General features: G+C 33.3%; 1 protein-coding gene across 1 annotated transcript; it reads right to left on the reverse strand.

The window, feature by feature from the left end:
* Positions 1-20,111: 20,111 nt before the first annotated feature.
* On the reverse strand, positions 20,112-22,434 carry LOC115705126 (large ribosomal subunit protein uL10). Its single transcript, XM_030632367.2, has 5 exons — positions 21,766-22,434; positions 21,565-21,633; positions 20,976-21,074; positions 20,502-20,894; positions 20,112-20,414 (listed from the first exon to the last, which is right to left on the reverse strand). Exons 1-5 carry the CDS (start codon positions 22,018-22,020, stop codon positions 20,271-20,273), a joined length of 960 nt encoding a protein of 319 aa, XP_030488227.1. The 5' UTR covers positions 22,021-22,434; the 3' UTR covers positions 20,112-20,270.
* Positions 22,435-22,454: the final 20 nt, after the last annotated feature.

The following is a 22,454-nucleotide window of genomic DNA, read 5'->3' on the forward strand; positions in this document are numbered from 1 at the left end:
ACTAAATCGGTTTGTATCAAAGTCAACCAACAAATGCCTATCCTTTTTCAACTTGCTTCGGGGAAACAACAAGGTGGAATAGACAAAATAATGTTAACAAGCTTTCCAAGCACTTAAAAGCACTTGGCAGAGCCCCCTATTTTTTCCAAACCAATAATAGGAGAGATCTTATATTTATACTTGGGCATTACTAAAACAACCACCAGCACAACCTTGGTGCGAGAACAGAAGAAGGCCCGAAAACCAGTATATTATGTCAGCATGCGCCTCTTGGGGGCAGAGGCAAGATATCCAGTCATGGAAAAACTTGCTTTTTACCTGGTCCATGCATCGAGAAAACTCTGCCCATATATCTAAGCACACCCGATACATGTACTCACTAATCAACCCCTTCGAAAAGTGTTAATGAAATAAGAAGCTTCGGGCTGAATCCTCAAGTGGGTTGTTGAATTGGGACAATTTGAAATAACTTACCATCCAAGAAATACCATAAAAGCTCAAGATCTCACCGATTTCATAGCTAAACGTACCGGGTTTCCAGAAGGAGAAGAAATTCAAAAGTCACCTCAGCATACATGGCAGTTATTTGTCGATGGGTCATCCAACAAAAATGGCTCAAGGACAGGAATAATACTAGTCAAGCTTGATGGCTGCCAAATCCATACAACCTTGCAATTTGGGTTCAAAGCGTCGAATAACGAGGCTAAATATGAAGCCTTGCTTGCTGGCCTAAGACTCGCACGAGGTTTACAAGCCAAATCCAAAAGATGTTTCAACGACTCATAATTAGTAGTAAACCAAGTTCTTGGAGAATACCAAGCAAGAGGAGCTAACATGGCCTCTTACTTGGAAAAGGCACAAAGCCTGTTCCAACAATTTGAATATAATTGAGTAAATCCCAAGGGAGAAAAATTCCAATGCTAATGCTCTCGCACAACTTGCCACCACAAAAGAAGCCGACACTCTCAATATGGTCCCAATAGAACATTTAGCCGAAAGAAGTATCACCCCAAGTCCCCAACAAAGTCTTGGATAACACCCATCATTGAGTACTTAAGTAGTGGGACCCTCCTTAATGACAAGAATAAAGCAAGAAAATTATTATACAAGGTCCCAAGGTTCACACTATTAGAGGGAAGTTTATACAAAAGAGGCTATTCCATGCCTTTGTTGAAATGCGTGATAATGGAAGAGTCACAAGTCATCCTCAAAGAAATACATGTGAAGGGTTTTATGGGGACTACACTGAGGGCAAATCCTTGCCAAGAAGGTGATCCGCAAGGATATTGTTGACCCACTATAAACCAAGACTCCTCCAACTATGTACAGAAATGTGACAAGTGCCAATGCTTTTCCAAAATTCCAAGGGCCCCTCCCATGGAATTGACATCAATGATCACCATGGTCCTTTGCTGTTTGGGGGATAGATCTAATTGGAGCTCTTCCACAAGGAAAAAGAGGTATAAAATATGTTGTGGTCGCAGTAGACTATTTTACCATGTGGACTGAAGCTGAACCCTTAGCCACAATTACAGCAAAAAAGATGTTGGACTTTATTGTGAAAAACATTGTGTGTCGCTTCGGTATACCATAAAAATTAGTGTCGGATAACGGCACACGGTTCAAAAGCGATCTCCTTGTCGATTTTCACTAGAAAAATGAAATCATAAAGAGTTTTGCATCGGTTACTCGTCCTGAAGCCAATAGACAAGTCAAAGCTGTGAATAAAATTTTGAAAGACACATTAAAAAAGAGAATCAAAGTAGCAAAAGGGAACTGGCCCGAAGAGCTCCCCCAAGTACTATGGTCATACCACACCTCACATCGAACCACAACTGGACACATTCCTTTCTCGCTTATTTTTGAAGTGAAGCCATGATTCTCGTCAAAATTAATATTGCTTCTCATTGCACATAATATTACAAAAATATCGTAATAATTTGTTGCTAGAAGAATCTCTTGACTTACTTGATGAGAGAAGGGAAGAATCACAAATAAGGAACGTGACTTGCTAACAAAGGGTCAAAAGATATTTCGATACCCAAGTACACAGTAAAGAGTTTGAGATAGGGGATCTAGTACTTAGAAGAGTTTTTCTCACAACAAAGGACCCATCTACAGGAGTACTTGGACCAAATTGGGAAGGACCTTACAAAATATCCTCCATAATTCGTCTAAGGATGTACAAGCTCGCTAGATTAAATGGGGATTTGTGCCAATAGCATGGAATGACCAACATTTGAGGAAATACTATCAGTGATGGTAGTCGCAAATTTTCTCAAAATTGAACAATTTTATGGTTTTTTAGTTTTAAGTGCCATTTCAAAAGCACGATATTTAAATTTTTTTTTAGACAGCTGATTGTTTATTTTCTAATAAATCTTTGCACTTTTTTGCAAAAATGTTTCTTTTATAATGTTACGTCATCACCCAAAGAAGTTACAAAAGTAACCCAATGCATTTATAACTTAGGGGGCATATAGGGTATACGCCATAACTATACTCTACCACTCCACAAAATAAATCTTATTGTCATTGTCGGCACGTCACTTTACGAGCAATTATCTTCAATTAATTTGGTTAGTAAGCTTTTATAATCAAAGGATATGCTTATTGATATTGCTATGAAAAAAATAAAGGGGTTAATTTCTTTTTTCATGGGATATAGAGAAACAGGTTTTTATAACGCCTTGGATAATGCTAAGGAAATTGCTATTGAAATGAATATCGATCCAGTACTTCCTCAAAGGCGCACAATTCGAAGAAAAAGACAATTTGATGAAAACTTGAATACCCCACCTGTTGAGTTATTTGGAGAGGAATCTTTTAAAATTAATTATTTTTTTTACCTTGTTTATCAAGACATTGCTTCTCTTACTAAGAGATTTAAACAATATCAAGAATATGAAAATATTTTTGGTTTCTTGTTTACTTCTGACAAATTACAATCGTTAGACAATACAAATTTGAAGTCTTGTTGTTGCCATTTTGAAAACGCATTGAAACATAATGAACAATCTGCTATTGATGGGAATAAATTATGTGCGGAGTTGAAGCTATTAAGGCAAATCTTGCCTAGTGAGAAAATGAGAGCTATCGACATATTAAAATTTTTGAAATGTGTAGATTGTTTTCCTAATACAATTATTGCATATAAAATTTTGTTGACTATTCCTGTGACAGTTGCTTCTGCAGAAAGAAGTTTTTCAAAATTAAAGTTGTTGAAGTCCTACTTGCGGTCTACCATGTTACAAGAAAGGCTTCATGGATTAGCATCGATATTAATTGAAAATGAGATTTTGGAGACGATAGAATATAAAGAGTTGGTTGATGAATTTGCTTCAAAAAACGTTCGAAGGATGACCATTTTTTTAAATAGAATGTTGATATTGGCTTGAAGTTGTATTAGAATTAATAGCAATATTAATAAAATTGTTTGAGTTTTTGGGTGCTTAATTGTGTAAAATATATTTTCGTAATGTGATAATATTTAAAAATATTATTTACAATTTATATTTTTTTATTGTTAGGGGCCTACTTTTTAAAATTAGAACAGAGCCTCCAAAATATTTGCGACGACCCTCTATATAAATAATAACATCCATTATCAATTATCATAAAAAGCTGCATGAAGGATGAATGGGCGTCGGCTTGTTCACTCCAAGTATATTAATATTGTGTTTTTACTTAGTATTTTAAATAAAAATATGATAAAAAAACCTTACCAATTAAGTTAGCTTAGTGTTACGGTTTACATAGGATTTGATTGAGCATATATATATTATCAATTATGCACGTCTTTGCACATAGTTTTGATATTGCCAAAAACAAGATTGTTGATAATATCAAAATTATCCAAAAGTAACATAATCAAACACATCCCACTACACTATTTTAGAATTATCGAATCTAAGAGATACCAGTTAACAACAATCACGTAATTGCTTTTCCCACATCTTTTTATCGAGGGTGACAGTGACCTTTCGGTCCTTCATGTTAACCATTATCTTCTATATTTTTTTAATTTTTGGCAAAAGCATATATATCTACTGCTTTCAGTAACTTTAAAATTAAGAGAGGGATGGGAAAAGGGGATGAGCATGGCTAGAACTCAAGATTCCTAATTATTTATTAATAGATTGTAATACTATGTTACACTAAAAAAAAATAGAAACTTTAAAATTTGCCTAAAATAGACATGTATCTTCTTTCCCTATTATTTTCAATGAGAAAAACGAGATAAAATAGAATCATGATAGTTACTTGCCTAAAAGGAATGTGCACAAAGAAAAGCTGGAGTCTTTGACCTACCAGCAGCCCATGCCAATTTTTATTTAGAATAAGAAAATAAAATACCTCACTTTCGTGAGAATTTTTATTGTAGGCTTGGATTATCAATTTGATTCTCTTTTACTTTCCAGAAAATCTGGGTGTAATGTGCACCACAAGCTCGTTGAGGAAACATTAGTAACTTGCACAACAAGAAAATAATGATCATTTTTCATTGGTTAGAACGGAAGCCAATTTTTGTAAATAGTAGTCAAAAGCTTAGATATAGTCACACCTAAAGCTGTAAATACTGGTCGAGTTTGTTTTACACGGTTTGAACTCATAAGGCATGAGCACACGACCACGCATAAAAAAATACGACATGATAAAACAAGCACAAATAGTCTAGTCTGAAACAACAACAAATTAAAAACCTTATAATATAATGTATAATAATAATTTGAGTATTTATTAATAAGTATTCAAAATTTAATAGTTCTAATACGACATGACATGCCTTTAAAGGTGCTTTTTTTCAGTAAATTAATCATCAACTGACGCCATAGAGTGTGGTTGAATTAAATTTTAATTAAAAACACTTACAAAGTCGGTTATTTTGTAATAATCAACTCTGTAGGTGATAATTTTTTAATTTTAATAAAAAAAATCCTACGAAGTCGGTTATTTTGTAATAACCGACTCCATCGGTATTTTTTTAATTTTTATGAAAAAATACATATGCCGTCGGTTATTTTGTAATAACAGACGCTATATATCTTTATATATAACCTCTCCAGCTATTGTCTTCTCCAAACTCTAAAATAACTAGCAACCCTTCTTCCTGTCAAACCCATGAAACTCGCCCAACCACCTCTTTCTTCCTCCCATTTCTTTATTTTTCATCTATTTTTACCCTTTTTTTTAAAAAAAAAAAAAATCTTGCATTTTTTATACCCAAAGTTTGATCATCTTTTGTTTGGTTTTTTAGGGTAAGTCGAGCTTAGAGGTAGTAGTTGTGGTGGTTGTAGCCGGCCGCCGCTTTTGGTGGAGAAATCGTTGAATCTCAACGTCCATTAAGGTATAAATTATCTAATCTCTAATAATTTTATTAATGTAAATTGCTTTATTTTTTATTTTGATTTTTAGGATTTTTTTTTGTTAAGATTGTGTTCTTGTAGTTGTGCATGGTGGCTGGATTTTGGTAATAAGATAAAAATTTAAACTTTAATAGTACATATATATGTATTTTGTATTTTATTGAATGTACGTATTGTATGTATATATATTTTATAATTGTATATGTATATGTATTGTATGTATACATATTGTATTTATATGTATGTATATAAATATTATAATTATATTGTATTTTTTTTATTTATTGTATATGTATATACTGAATATTTTAAACTAATAGTTTTATTAAATATTGTGAATGAAAATGAGATAGGACAGTGTTAAATTAAAAGTTTAGAAATTAATTTTTTAAAAAAAAGTTTAGAAATTAATTCTATTTTTATCATTTTTTTTTCTCTTTTCAATTTAATTTATGTGTTTTTAATTTTTTAGTAGCTAGTAAAATAGTTAGTTACAACTACTTAACAAGTTACTAATTTTCATTCTCATTGATGTATTTTTATTACTAACTAATTACTCATTGGTAACTAGTTAGTAACTAGTTACTCATAAATATATAACTAATAAGTAGTTAAATAAAGAAATTTTAATTTTGTAATATTTCTTTATATTGTAGGTTGTGAGATCAATTTACAAGGATCCAATTTATTTGGTATTGATCGATTTCTACCTAGTGCGAGGTATACATTTATTAACTTTTATTATTAATTAATTATGAATGCTTAGTAGAGTTTGAATATCTTAAATATTCATCCGTAGTGAAGTAGGTTCTGCTAATATTTTACTATGGTCAGATGGGTGGAATGATATGCATGTTAAATGAGTTTGAATATCTTAAATATTCATCCGTAGTGAAGTAAGTTCTACGAATACATCTACTGCGGTCGGATGGGTGGTAATTTTTTTTATTGCTAAATATTATTGTGATTATTTTTATATTATTTTGGATTGTGTTTTGTTGTTATTAATTAATAGCTTTAAATTTTTGGAGAACGTTCAATTATAGTCATTATGCTGTTGAAATTTGGTAGAATGACTAGTTACTAGTTAGTAATTTAGTATACTATACTTAGTCACTAGTTATTAATTTCGTAAGCCTCGAGGCATTTGACGCGTCTCACAAATTATATTGAAATAATATTTTAGAACACCTAAGGATGAATAAAATATCACATAAAATTCAAACATACCAAAGATATATCATAAAACTTAAACTAAAGTAAAGATAATTATGTTTCTAGAACTATTCTATTATACTATAACACACTTGACTGATAAAACTCGAATTAAAATATTAATAAAAAATGCAATGATGATTAGAAATCATATAAGTCATCATCGCTTGTTTTATCTTCTTTTAGATTGTTTTTTGTTGTTATTGATAGTCTTATAAATTTTTTTGAGAATGTTCAATTATAGTCGCTATGTTGTTAAAATTTCAATAGATTTAGGATAAAATTATTTGATATAAGTTTCTCTTAAACTTAGTTGTTAGGATTTTTTTTGTTGCTTTTCGTTATGGAAAAATCATGGATGCGTGAGTAGCGCCGGTTATTATATAGTTAGTAATTTAGAGTAAAATTAGTTACTGGTTAGTTACAAATTATATTTAGTATACAGTAGTTAGTTACTAACTAGTAAATTAGTAGATTCTGTGATATATTATACTGCGGTAAGATCGATAAGTAGAATAATATGCATGTTAAATGAGTTTGAATATCTTAAATATTCACCCGTAATGAAGTAGGTTCTACGAATACATGTACTATGGTCGGATGATTGGTAAATTTTTGTATTGCTAAATATTATTGTGATAGTTTTATATTGTTTTGAATTATGTTTTGTTGTTATTAGTAGCTTTAATTTTTTTAGAAACGTTCAATTATAGTCGTTATATTGTTGAAATTTTAGTAGAATTAGGTATGGTTTCTTTAACATACTTTTATAAGAATTAACAAATATATCCTAAACATTGATTCTAATACTTAACATAAGAATTATATTAATGTATTTTAAGTAAAACAACAAAATAAAATATTGTACATTATTTATTATTCAATATACTAATTATTATACAAAACATAACTTAAAGAATTATAAAAATGATACTAATATACTAGAAAAATATGAACCCATATTACAAAATTTAAGTGCATAAAAATTATTAAATTACATAAAAATTAAAATATTACACATTATTTATTATTTAATATATTAATTATTATACAAAACATAACTTAAAAAATTATAAAAATATACTAAAATAAAAATACAAACTAATATTATAAAATATAAAATATTAATAAAAAATAGCTAATATACAAACACTTAAAGTAATGTAAATTATGTATTTATTTAACTTTTCAATTTAATTTTTATTTATGCTTATTATATATAATTTATACTTATTTTAATTTTATTAATAATAAAATAATATATATGTGAAAAAAATAAAATTAGATTTTTCATAAAAAATTTTAAAAAAATATGTCAAAACACAAAATTTTAAAGCTAAAGAAAATCATAAGAAGTCCTTATGGAGTCGATTATTTTATAATAACTGACTCCATAGGATCCCTACGAAGTCGATTATTATGGAGTCTGTTATTTCATAATAACCGACATCATAGAGACCCTAACGATTCGGTTATAATAACAGAATCCATAGGATCCCTACAAAGTCAGCTGTTTTTAACCCCTATAGCGTTGCCTGGAATATCGTCGGTAGCGAATTTTACCAAAACTGATGCTAAGAGGCCTTAAAAACTGTATCTAATGCCCAATTTTGTAGTAGTGAGTAAAGTAAAATTTAAAAATATCGAACCTACCCTTTAAAAATATAGGCACGTATGGGACGATCCATATTTTTTATGGCAAAGCTGATTTTTGTTAACAATTAATAAAGTCTATTTCGTGATTTATTTGCACAGAAATAATAGAAATAAGAAGAATAATGCAAAGATCACACCAAGTTTTTTACGTGATTTTGCAGTTAAAATTCTGCATAGTCCACTAGTCTATCTTATTAGATTTCTCTAATACAAAACTAGGGCTTTTCTCTCAAGGATTTTTTGTCCCTCTTTCAGTACATTTTACCCCTATTTATAGTTACATAAGAAGGCATTTAATTACAATCAGATTCATATCCCACAACAATATTTCCCTGAAATTATGGGATTTGATGACATCCCACGTAAAATAAATATGGGTTTTATTTGAATATCACACAGCTGTGATTTATTCGCTTTTACTAGGTCAATGCTGACGTGGATTTAGATATGCTGCAAAGGGTATCTCGCTGAGATAGCAATAATAACCCTGATAGTAAGCTGGAGCTTTTCCCATGTCTTTTACGAGGTTGACAATGTAAATTCTGTCATTTCTGTTATTGAAGACATAACGCTCCATCTGACAATCGCATTTCTTGGTGACAAGGTGAACTTCAGCAGTCAACATCATTTGAATGTCATCTTCTGTTTGAGAGAGCTAACTCGACAGAGCAGTAGATCTCATTGAAAGATATCTAGAGCTAATTATTGAAGGTACTAGAAATATGCCTTCCTATATCAAGATAGATGCCTCGCTATTCGTTATTCAGATTCGTCCAACTGTTATACTTAGTTTGTATAATATATATTATACGCTAAGTGTTCTAACAGTCAACATGTCTCCTCGACAACTCTTTATATGCAGCGAGGTTGATGCCTCCCTGTGTATTTTGACGCCATCCTTATGATTGTGTCTTCATATTAGAAATGGTTTCTCGTCAATATGTAAATTAATAGTTTGTACATTCGTGTCTCACTTAAGACTTTACAGTCAACGAGTTATAGATATACTCTATAAACTCCGCATTTAATGAGTTATTCCATTTTAATACCCTTTAATATAATTGCCATTATTTTCATTGATTCATATTCTCCAAGATTGACACGTGTCCTCCTCTGAAGTGCCATCCAAATTTCAAGTATAACAATTGCCCCTTAAAAAGTTCTTTTTGGTGAAAAATGTTTAAATGATTACGGAGGGTATTTTTGTCATAATCCATTTTAAAAAAATGCATGTCCTCTGATTTTGGCGGTTTTGTGGTTTTGAGGCACATCAGCATTTGATAACCATCTTTTCTACTTCTCTTTTTTAAATTCTACTCGTTGGATCAATTGTCTCCTTAATCTGACGAAGATCAACCCAAGAGTATAAAATGAAAAAAGGAACCACCTTTTCAATACCTTTGCCATTTCGAAAACTCTGGAAATTTTTTGAGCTTCTCTGCAGAAAACCATACCTAGATTACCATACCCAGATTATTTCGAAACCTTGCATGCCATCTTTGTCATTGACATTCTGCTTGCAAGTTTTGTCCGATTTGATTTTCGACCTCAAGCATTCAGAGGGATCATCACGTCATTCGTTGTTCCGTCGATTGCAGGACCATCCATCACTCCATAAACCAACTTCAAGCAGTAAGTGATTTCTCTCTTTATTTTCTTACATGATTTTAATTTTGCATTTTTGGGTTTGATCAATAGTTCCTTAATTAGCTCATTCATCTCCTTATCTGGTTTTAGAGATTTTAGGGTTGGATTAAGTATCTGGGCAAATTTTAGGGTTTAGGAAGAACGTAGATTTTTTAGGCTCTCCAATTTCCCAACCTACGGTTTGATAAATTTTATCCAGGAATTGGGATTGCTTTCTCCTTGCAGCAATGTCCCAATCTGGTTCAGAAATTTATCGTCCAGAATATTTAGAAACAGAGTGTCCCACTGAACTTGCCATTCCATACAAACCTAGAATTTTAGAACCCAAATCCAAATTAGAGATAAATGATGCAAAAATTATGGAACACTTAGTAAAAACCTACCAAGATGATGACGCCTTGTAAGAATTTACAAAAGGCAAATGTTGTTTCTTGCGAGATGCTGCTTAGCTTGAACGCACCAATTTATCGTCAATACCTATGGCTAGGCCTTTATTTTTACCCAGAGTCACAATTTCTTTTGAACCAGGTCACCTGGACTTTGAAATCATGACCTCCAAGCCTTAAAAATCAAAGACTACCCAGGATCCTAACGTCACATTCAAGGCTGAACTAATAGAGTCGAAGGAGCGAGCCATCGCAGATTACGTAGGTAATACCCTGAGGGCTTGTGGTATTGAGTATAAGCGAGACTACCGGGTTAGACTGGTGGCTATTGGCGAGTTCAGCTGTTATGCACCAGTACGACTTACTCGCAAAGCATCTGAGGGGGCCAGTGGTGTGGCCAGTACGAGTGGCTCAACAGGAATAGGTGCTTGGAGCCTCGAACACATTAGGGTTGGAGCCAATATCCCCCTATGAGACTATTTCAAGGACTTCCTAAACCATCTCCGGCTTGCCCCATTCCAATTGAATCCCATTTCATACAGAATCCTCGCAAGTTAGAAGGTTCTATACAAAATTTTGAATTGGGAGTGCCCCCTCCCCAAGAAATAGAGTATCTTTACTCTGTCAAGGTTGTTCCTGCGAGGAAGAATGCAGCAGGGGGTTTTTACTACCTTGGGATTCACATAGGTGATCGTAAGATCATTGTGGATTTACCAAATAAAACTCCCTTTAAAGACGAATTCTTCAGGATGACTGGTCTTTCCCCAATCGACACAACCACCTTTTGCATAATACGTAAGTAATTTTTGTGTATGACTTGGTGAAATTATTCCATGTCTTTTTTCTCTACTTTTCTTGATCTTAATTTTGCCTTTGTTTTTGATAGACCAATTCTGACTCCTGAGATGGCCGAGCGACGCAGGCTCCTACTAGGTCTTCAATTTGGTCTTCTATCATCTGAGTTTATTTTGAATGAGGTCAACTTGAGGTCTGTGGATCTCCTAACTGATAAGGAGTTTACTAGTGATTATAAATATCCCAAGTATTCTTCTTGGCAATTGGTTCCCGACCCAGCCAACGAGGAAGCTCAAGATTGTGTGGCTCGGGTGCATTATCTTTAGAACAACGCCCCTCGGGAAGCCGAAGAAGGACCATCCCAAGGTAATCAATGTGGTCGGTCACCCACAGTGCTTAGGGCCGAGCGTAACACTTTAGTGTCATTTCTAGATAGGCGTTATAATTTTTACTTGGAATCCCCTCCTCATAGATTGCATTACACATAGGTTTGATAGTTGGTACCCAAGTTTTCACATCCAAATTAGTTGTACTGACTCGTACTATGGCATAGCCGAGCAGTACGGTACCGTGCTGGATAGGCCAAGTCACTTAGATACGAGCTGGGATTTAGAACCAATTAATTCCTATGATATATTCAGGATCACAGGATGTAGGAATTTTAGTGGATATTATAGTCCTTCATCTCCATCTTCTTATGATTATGGTAAATTCCTTAGGTAGGAAATTATGCCCCAATTTCTCCTTTTATTTGCTTTTAAATAAATGCTAACACCTTATCTTGTCTCGCAGAAATGAATCTCAAGGGTCTCTTTCACTCATCAGGCAAGAAGGGAAAGAAGAGGTTGACCATCTCGGAGGCTCCATCAGATGTCGACATGGAGCCCTTAAAAAGGCTCAAGAAGACTACTGCCAACAAGAAGCGAGACTCCGAGAGTGCTAGCCTCAAGATCCCTAAAATTGAGACTCAGGCTCTGATCCATCCTCCGGCCCCCGCACATACCGATAAGCCTATTCCCAAAACGACTCAAGCTTTTGCCTCCTCGAGCCAAGCCCTCGAAACTCTGCCTATCGAGATCGGGAATACTGGCACCAGTACACTGCAGAGTTTGGTGCAGCTTATTGGCGTCATTTCAAGGCTTTCCTCCCCCATGAATGGGACTTAATCAATAATGGGGATCTGGAGGAGATGCTTGAAAGGAGTGTATCCCATAGCCTCTTGGTAAATTCCTCTACCCTTATCTGTTTACTTCTTTTTTCAACATCCTTCAAAATACTCATGCTTTTTTATTTGTTGGTTTCCAGAAATCTTTCATCTCCTTTGTTGCCCAATGGCGGGGCATGGAAAAAAGAAAGTATATGGAGAGCGAGATCCAGAACCTGATAGGTCAATGTGAGGCTGTGACCAAACGATGGAATGATGCCAAATTGGAAAACACTCGCCTAATCAAAGAATTCGAGGAGGTGAAGAGGACCCACAAGACTAAGCTTGAAGCTGCTAAGGAGAGAAAAGACAAGGTCGATGCATGCCAGAAACTCCAAGGGGAACTTGACGCAGTCAAAGTAAAGCTCGAGGGGAAAGAAGCTGAGACTCTTGAGTGATGCAATGTTGTTGGACTGCGTTCCATCTACCATGCCTGGATGGAAAATCTAGGGATGGATACAAGTTTCATGGGAGATTCTGAGGGGGAAGTTCTTGCCTATTGCGAGAAGGCTAAGAAGGAAGATGAGGAAGTCGAGACAACAGAAGAAGGAGAGGAAGAAGAACTGTCCAAGTCTCCTACTATGTAGGCTTGGTTTTTATTTATTTTTGTTTTATCTAGGAAAATGGCCTTAAGGCCGAGACAATGGTTTGCCCTTTGTGGCACTTTTTGTAAAGACAAATTTGTAAGGTTGGACGGCTAACTTTGTTTTTATCTTTTTATTGAATGCTTCGTACTTTTATATTTGAACTTAATATATCTGTTTGTTTGCGTTTTCATTCACAACTTAAATAATTATATTTTGAACAGATTTAAAATACTTTAAGCATTTTCATTGCTCGTAATTTGCTTTGATATTATTTAAGTAGTTAGTAATCTACTATGTGCGCGAGCAGTTTTTATCTGCTATGCTTTTGATTTGTGAGCAGTTATCAATTTTGCTCCGCATAAACAGTTATAATGTGTTTTAAGCAAACTTGAATATACTCTTAATGATTCATCACTTTGTATATTTTTTGATTGCTTATATGAATAGTTAAGGCTTCTATTCATACATTACGTTTAAGTATTTTTTTAAGGTATCTTGGTGTGTCGTTTAATACTTTCCTACAAAATGCAAGACGTTAGTATTCAGCTTCGCATGTAGCATATGAGTTATATCTCATTTACTACTTTTGATTCTCCTTTCTCGTGGGAAAGGTTTTTTAATTAAAAACTTCAAAAAATTTAAAAAATTCTAAAGTAATGGTTTGCAATATATCATGTATCTCCAGATAGATTCCGGTTAATAACACACATATGCCCCTCAAGTAATTTTAAAGGATGACACTTAGTAATTACTTGAAAAATAATTCAACTTTATTAATAACTGAAGTTCAAAATATTATCAAATTACTGGTAGTAGGGTCGTAAATGTTTCACGTTCTAGTAGTTCTTTATCAGCGACCCATTCAGCCGAGCCAATTTGTAAACTCCAGTTCCTACTATCGCTTCGACCACATAACGACCCTCCCAGTTTGGGTTGAATACTCCTGCAGATGTGTCTTGTATTTGCAAATACTCTCCTTAGTACAAGTATCCAACGTTGAAGAGTCTCTTCTTTACTTTCTTGTTGAAGTATCTCGTCACTCGGTGTTGGTATGTTGTATTAGTAATTTGTGATTAGTGCATTTTTTATCAAGTAAGAACAATTTTAAAAGTTCTTGGTTTTCTTCTTGATTATAAAACTCTCATCTGTGAGTCGAGATATTTACTTCTACTGGCAACATTGCGTCCGAGCCAAATGCTAGCGAGAATGGAGTATGTCCCGTTGATGTCTTCTCAGTTGTTCTATGAGCCCAAAGTACTTGAGGTAGTTCATCGACCCATCTACCTTTGGCAGCATCTAGTTTCTTTTTTATAGTATCCTTCAAGGTCTTATTAACAACTTCTACTTGTCCATTCGCCTGAGGCTTGTATACTGACGAGAAGGTTTTAATAATCTTGTTCCTTTCGCAGAACTCAATGAGTAAATTTCCACCAAACTGAGTTCCGTTATCGGATACTATTTTCATTATAATTCCAAACCTACATACAATTTTTTTGACCACAAAGTCGAGAACTTTTTTGCAGGTTATGGAAACCAGAGGTTCAGCCTCCGTCCATTTTGTAAAGAAATTGACAGCCACTACTGTGTACTTTGCTCCTCCTCGCCCTGTGGGAAGTGCCCCAATCAAATCGATCCCCCATATTGCAAATGGGTAAGGTGAGGTCATCATTCTCAGTTTCGTTGGTGTTATGCGAGGTATATGCAAAAATCTCTGACACTTATCACACTTCTTGATAAATTCATGGGTGTCCTTGTTTATAGTTGGCAAGTAATATCCTTGTCGAATAATCTTTTTTGATAGACTTTTCCAACCTGCATGATCTCCACAAAAGCCTTCATGGATTTCCTTAATGATCTCGTTTGCTTCTGCGGGAAGAACACACTGAAGGAGAGGCATTGAATAGCCCTTTCTATACAATTTCCCCTCTACTATTGTGTAGCGAGGCACTGAATACAGGAGTTTTTGTGCCTCGTTTTTTGTCAGTTGAGAGTTGTCCATTAAGAAAATAGTTGACTATAGGTGTCATCCACATGGGCAAGCTATCATTTATCTCGACATCTTCCTTTTCACATATACTTGGTTCGTTTAACATCTCCATCGGAACCAAGTTCAGTTCATCCTATTCGTTTTGCGAGGCCAGTTTTGCCTAGGCATCGGCATTAGAGTTTTGATCTCTTGGTATTTGCTCGATTTTGAAATAATCAAACATTTCTAAGTTCTTTCGAACTTTCTCTAGGTACTTCGCCATTTTTAAGCCCTTAGCCTAGTATTCCCTGAGAATTTGATTTACAATCAATTGTGAATCACTATGGCATATGAGATTTTTAACCTTCTATACTTCAGCTATCTTCAAACCAGCGATCAAGGCTTCATACTCAGTCTTGTTATTTTATGTGTCGAAATTAAATCTCACAGCATAGTGAAACTTAAAGCCTTCTAGCAAAATTAATATTACCCTTGCACCCGAGCCATGCTCATTGGATGCACCATCCACATATAATTTCTAAGTATCCGCGTCTCGCTGAACAAGCAGATTTTCCTCTAGAGTTATTCCTTCTATCAAGAAATCTACTAAGGCTTGGCCCTTGATGGACGTTCGTGGGTGATAAGTTATGTCAATTTGCCCCAGTTCAATTGACTATTTTATCAATCTTCCAAAAGCATCTGGTTTTGATAAAACTTGTCTCAGGGGTTGATCAGTTAACACTTTAATCGGATGTGCCTGGAAGTAGGGTTGTAACTTGTGAGACGCGTGGATTAGGCATAAAGCAAGTTTTTCAAGAGGGGGATACCTCGATTCTGCCCCCAGGTTCCTTTTACTAACATAGTAAACAGGTTGCTGGTGCTTTCCCTCTTCTCGCACTATTGCAGCACTAATCGCATTTTCTGAGACAGCCAAGTAGAGGTGTAATGTCTCTCCAATTACTGGTTTCGCCAAAACTAGAGGTGTCGATAAATACCTTTTTATGCTTTAAAGGCCTCCTCGCACTCTTCTGTCCACTCAAATTTTTTGTTACCTCACAGTATATTGAAGAATGGTAGGAACTTATCAGTTGACTTCGAAATGAATCGGTTAAGTGCAGCCATTCTTCCCGTTAAGGCCTGAACTTCCTTTGGCTTGGTCGGTGATGACATATTTATCAAAGCCTTGATCTTCTCAGGGTTTGCTTCAATGCCCCTCACGTTGACTATGAATCCCATAAACTTTCCTGAGGATACTCCAAAGGAACACTTTTTCAGGTTAAGCTTCATATTGTACTTTTTTAATATCTCAAAGCACTCCGCGAGGTCAGTTGTGTGATCTCCACTCTTTATCGACTTTACCAACATATCATCGACGTAGACTTCCATGTTTCTTTCAATTTGTCTCACAAACAAAACCCACTCTAGACTAAGCAAGTAAGTCACACATGGGATTGTGGACTGGAGAGTGCGTGTCACAAGGACGTGTGGAGGAAGTGGGGGACAAGGTGTTGCACTGTGGGATCCGCATGCAAAAAGAATGTGGAGCTTCCATGTGGCAGTGTGTGGAGAAATTTGATCGTGTTTTGGGCCTCTTGGTTGAACTTCTAAGATAGTAGTAATTCTTTCAAAAATACTAAATCTTCATAATTTTGGGCCATATATTTGCCATTCTTTATTTCTGCATTTTGTATTTCATAAATTCTATCTTTTACTTCAAGTCAATATAAAATTAGATTCAAACAAAATATTTCTATAAAATTCATCGCATTTAGTTTCATGAAAATATATTTAAAATTTAATTAATTTGTAATTTCTTCAATAATATGAATTTTCTTTATTATCTTCTTTTTTTTTTATTTGTGTCATAAAATATTATTTTTCTTACAAAATTAACTCAACACTAGAATATTTCCAAATAAAGATATATCACATTAATTTTATCTTTTATTTTTGCATTAATAGATATACATTTTTGACTACTTAACTCTAAACTTACTTTGCATCATTCTTTTATAAACATCCCAACCACACACACTTGAGTCAATTAGTTCTTATCTACTCTAGTGTGCTTGTAAATCTCTCTAAGATTTGGCATTGTGTTTTATCTTATTAGAGAGAGTTTCTTTATAATCCAAGATTATATATTTTTTGTATTGAGGTGAGAGTGGCACCAGTATTGAAAAACAACCCGGTTATAGGTCAAGTTGGCACCGGTATTGAAAATAACATGGTTAGGAGAGATTGACACTTCAACAATCCGGTGAGATTGAAAGTCCTTAGAAGAAAACTTTGTGTGAGGTTTGGGAAAAACCTTAGTGTAGAATTACCCTGTTGTAAGGGTCAATCAAGCCCGTTAACTTGACTCGATAGTTAAACTCAAAATTAGGTCTATAGCTTTGAAGACAAAGGATGTAGGTTAATTAGTTTTACCGAACTTTGTAAAAATCGAGAGTTTACAATTTTTATCCCTAACTCTTTGCATTTCAAGTTTAATATTTGTTTATACTTGTGTTTAACTATGTAATCGCCCTGAATTTGAATATATGCATAAATTGTTTTTTGAGATTTTTAAATTTTCGATTCACCTCCTTCGAAACATATATTTGGCTAATAATATTTGTAGTAATATGTTACTTATTTTACAAATGTTTTTTTTTCCAATGTGATGACCAATTACTACCATATTTTTTTCTTACTTATGTTGTAGTAACTAGTTAACCATATGTACAGTAATGGTTACTCATTTTCATATATTTTATTTACAGATGAGATAACAAATTACCACTAAGAACATTTATGCTACAGTACCTAGCTACCCATATTTATAATATTTAAATATTCACTTTTTGTACATTCCTTATTGATTTAATAACCAATTACTATTACAATATCAATTGAATTTATGTTATAGTAACTGGTTACCCATATTTATATATACTAGATAATACTTATAACAAAATCACTAATTTTTAAATTAAATTACAAAAATTAATTATATCACATAACTAATTAAAATTAATAAAAATAAATCAGTTATATATTAACCAAATTAAAGATTAACACATAAAAATTAATTACATGAAATAACCAAATCAAAAACTAAAATTTGGAACCTAGTTATGTAAAATAAGAAAACCAAAAATGAAATACAGAAACTAATTACCTAATACAATCAACTAAAAAATTCAAATAAAGACATAAAAACACTAGCATTAGCTGATGTAAAAGTGTTTTTTTCTTTAAGATACAATAGAGAGACAATGAAAGAGCACTCCATCAACTTCTGTATAACAAATTTATTTTACAGTTTCTTTAAACTTTGCAGTACATCTAGCGAGAGAATAAAGCTTCTGTAAACTTTTTTTAATATTTATCTTTCACCTTTTTTTTTCTAAAAGTAATAATATTTTGTTTCTATTTCTTACTTTATGTCTTTATTATTATTATTTTAATGAATAAAAAGTTTTGAATATCATATTTAATGATATGGAGAGAAAAAAGTAGTAAGGTTGATATATGGAGAAATGTAAAAAAATTGATGTGAAATTAAAAAAAAAATAAATAAATAAATAGAATTTTAGTGATGTATTTTAAAAATGAATAGAAGAGCTATTAAGAGTGCTCTAAGACTCCTAGAGAATAAAAAGATAAAATAAACCACAACAAAATGATCAAAAAGGAAAGAGAAATGCAAAATGTAACTCGTGATAAAAAACTAAGTAACAATAAAACTATTACAAATTCTATAACCCATCAAAAAACCATCCACAAACATCGATTAACTTCCCACAATCTATGCCGACTGAAAATTGAGACCCAAAAAAAAATCATGACAATAGGAATGAACTATCAGAAAACCCATTCAAAAAAAACTCTCAAAAAGCACTATGACCAGAGTGAAGAGAAGAAAAGGGAAAAGAAAATAGCAATGAGGAAGAGATTGCTTAGCCAAAATAAATATCCAAAAGTGAAAAAAGAAATACTCAAATATTCAAGAGAAGAACCATAAACTAAAAAAGGGCTCCAAATGAGAAAGAAGATATTTTGCTGAATGAATAAAAAAGAAATGAAGCGGAAGGGAAATATTCATTTGAACCATCCTCTATTATATATGTTATAGATATTGATAAACAATTTTAGACAAAACCCATAAAAACCATAACTATTTTAAAAAAGCCATAGAAGATGTAATTCCACTTTTTCTTAAGATAGTCGGGGTAATAACATACCCCATTAGCCCGCAAAAGTTATGACTTGCAAAACTCAGGCAAAGATTCAAACTTGCGATCCAAACAAAGAGCTCTACCCAATCCATTAAATTTGTTGGACACTACAGGTTTCATTGAAGGGATAATTACAAAATAGATATATATTTATATTCACTTTTATTTTTATTTTTTTTATATATTTTTATGGTATTTTATAAAAACATTAAAAAAAAATTATAAAATTGATAAAAAAAACAACATAAAAATAATAATAAAAAATATCAAAATAATATAAAAAAAATAATGTACAAATAATTAAAAATTAATACCAAAATAGCTAAAAAACTAACATAAAAATATATTCATCTTTTATTTTTATGTAAATAAAATAATTTTTTTATTATTATGTTATAATATAGTAATTGATATAATGACACGCTTATTAAACTACAATTGAAATCAAAATAATCAATAAAATAAATAAATCCATTTAAACTATAAAACAGAAATAATATTGTATTAAGTTATTTACTAAACAGATAAAAATAACGTATCCAAAAATGCAAATAGATCTAATCAAACTAATATCATCGTCCATAAAGTATATACCAATCCAATATATTACATTTAAAATATTAGATGGATGATACCAATCCAATATATTAGATGGATGATACCGATCCAAAAAATAGTAAATTTAAAATATTTCATGAATTTAAATTAAATTAATAAATATACATCAAATACATTCAATAAATAATAAAAATTAATTGAATTGGGTAGCAACATTTAACATAAATAGTATCTGAATAGACTATAAACACCCCTACTTAAATCAGCCAACCATAAACTGTTTCACCTTTAATTAGAAAGCTGATGCAATTAAGTATTTTCACTTTCATTTCACAAATTTGCCTACCACATCTTGCATATTCTTCAAATTTCACAAGACTTTCTATTCGAATAGACAACTACAAACAAATGGGATGAAAAACAAGAATTACTGAACGAAAATGATATGGTCATTTTTAAAGATAAATAGCTCGACTATCAAAACGGTAGAAAAGCTAAAGCAAAAAAATAGTCAATAAAAATTAAATTGATAACCTAAGCAACCATTTATATTTGTAGAACATCTCCAAAATAAGAAATAAAAACGAAAATGTATTGAGGCAAAAAAGATAATCAAGCAAGAGATAAACTCAAAATCCTAAAATGGTAAAAACAACTAACATATAACTTAATCAAACAAACTGAATCCCATATCATCATCTGACTCTTCAGCTGGCTCATCCTTCTTCTCTTCGACCTTGGCAGCAGCTGGAGCAGCTCCGCCTGCAGCAGCAGCAACTGGGGCAGCAGCGACAGCAAACTTGCTAGGGTCCTGAAATGTTCACAAAATATTTTAACAAGATGCCCAACAAAAAAACAACTGCAAGAATTTAGTAAACTCGTACAAACAGCACATTACCTTCAAGAACTCCTTAACTTCATCAGCCTGTCTGAACGAGTATTCAGTAGCAACAGCCACAGCTAGAACATTCTTGTAGGCATTGATGAACATGGAAGGAGCAGCAGCAATAGTGGGGTATGAAATTGCCAATGCCAATGAGGTAACCATAGCTACACCAGAAGCAAACTTCCCAACAAGATCATCTTCAGTCATATCAAGAACCTCAGGGCTGAAGACTGAGCCATTGTCATAAACAGATTGGACAACAAGACCATATGAAAATGGCCTGATGCCAAGCTTGGCAAGAAGGGCAGCCTCAGAGGAACCAACCTTGTCACCCTTCTTGATGAGCTCAACTGGGGTGATAATTTCGACAGTACCCTTGTTAATCTTAGTTGGGATATTAAGCACCTGTTGAGCCCAAGGGTGTTAGTCATAAATTCTAAGGAAATACAATGAATGAAAAAATATAGGTTAGGTAAGTGTTCAGACCTGGAAGAAAGAAGTCTGAGATGGATCGAGACCAGTGTTGCCAGGAGGAACAACCACGTCAATCGGGGCAATCAAACCCACACGAGCAGGGGCTCCGACCTATTACATTTGCAAGACATAATCAATTAAATTAGACACACTCAACCTAAATAAATAGGCAAGACTAAGTAACAACAGATTCGCACTTTATTCTCGGATTCAAAGCTTACTATCAACCTCCGTACTTTATAACAAAATGAAATTATTAAATAGAAACAAAGATATTAATTACCATCATGAAAATGTGGTATGGAATACAACATAATACAAGAATCAGTGAATACCATACACAACTAAATTGATATCCAACAGGTAAAACTAAGCAACAATAGAGTTGCACTGTGTTCTCGGATTCAACACTTAATATCTAAAAGTATTTTTTTTTAGCAAAAAGCAATATTGAATAAAAAACAGTGATAATAATTAGTCACTATGATTTCATCGATTTAGACAATAATAAATATGTGAGACTGTACAGAACATAGCACAAAAACTACGCACACACGCATAAATATATAGCATATTTACATAAATCGCAATGATTCCTCACCTTGTACTTCGAGACCTCTTCACTAACTTCCTTCAAATCACCCTTGGTGAAAATCAGACCAACATTACCCTAAAAGAAAAATTCAATACAGCACAAAATTAGCTTATGAGCATATAAAAAATTATATCACAACATAACGAATCTCAAATTAGCAATAACAATTAAATAAATCCCATTTCTAAAACAAAAAAAAAAACGTACCACAAGAAGGGGAATGAGATTGAGATAGGCCTGGTTGCCTGTCTTCTCAGAGTGGATCCTGATTGAACGCTTCATCATAGTGTTCTTACCCATAAGCACCACTGAATCTCCACGAAGACCCTTACGAATGTTCTGGAGCTGGGTAGATCCAACATTGTCAGCAGCCACAATAAGGACCTGGGTGAAATCGTCCAAAAGCTGGCATAGCTTGGAGTCGTAGTTGATCTTCTTCTCGGCCTTGGAGAGCTTGCCCATTATGAAAATTTGGGGTTTGAAAATGGAAGATAAAGGATATTAGAGTTAAAGCAAAATCGAGGGCCAAGACGAAGCAGCTATAGCTTAATCAAGGCGGACGGCAAGAGCAGCGCCGACCTTTAACCTCTCTATAATGTGGAAAGTAAAGAAGGTTTAAGGAAGAAACCCTAGAGAGACCTTTACCAGAGCGAGAATGCGTGAAAGCCCAAAATCTGTTTACGTTGACTTATATACTCGGTATTTGGAACGATGATGGCTTTGTGGTTTCTTCTAACCTAGATCCGACGGTTCTCAATGCTCTGTTTGTATTTGATCTGTGGTTTGGCTGATTTGAGTTTTTCGTGGGCTTCAACAACTACCTTGTTGTTTTAAGTCTATGGAAATTGCAAGGTGTACCATTTTTTTAGTTAACTCATTTTATTTTTACTTTATTT

This window comes from Cannabis sativa, chromosome 1 (genome assembly GCF_029168945.1).
Source record: "Cannabis sativa cultivar Pink pepper isolate KNU-18-1 chromosome 1, ASM2916894v1, whole genome shotgun sequence".
Lineage (NCBI taxonomy): Eukaryota > Viridiplantae > Streptophyta > Magnoliopsida > Rosales > Cannabaceae > Cannabis > Cannabis sativa.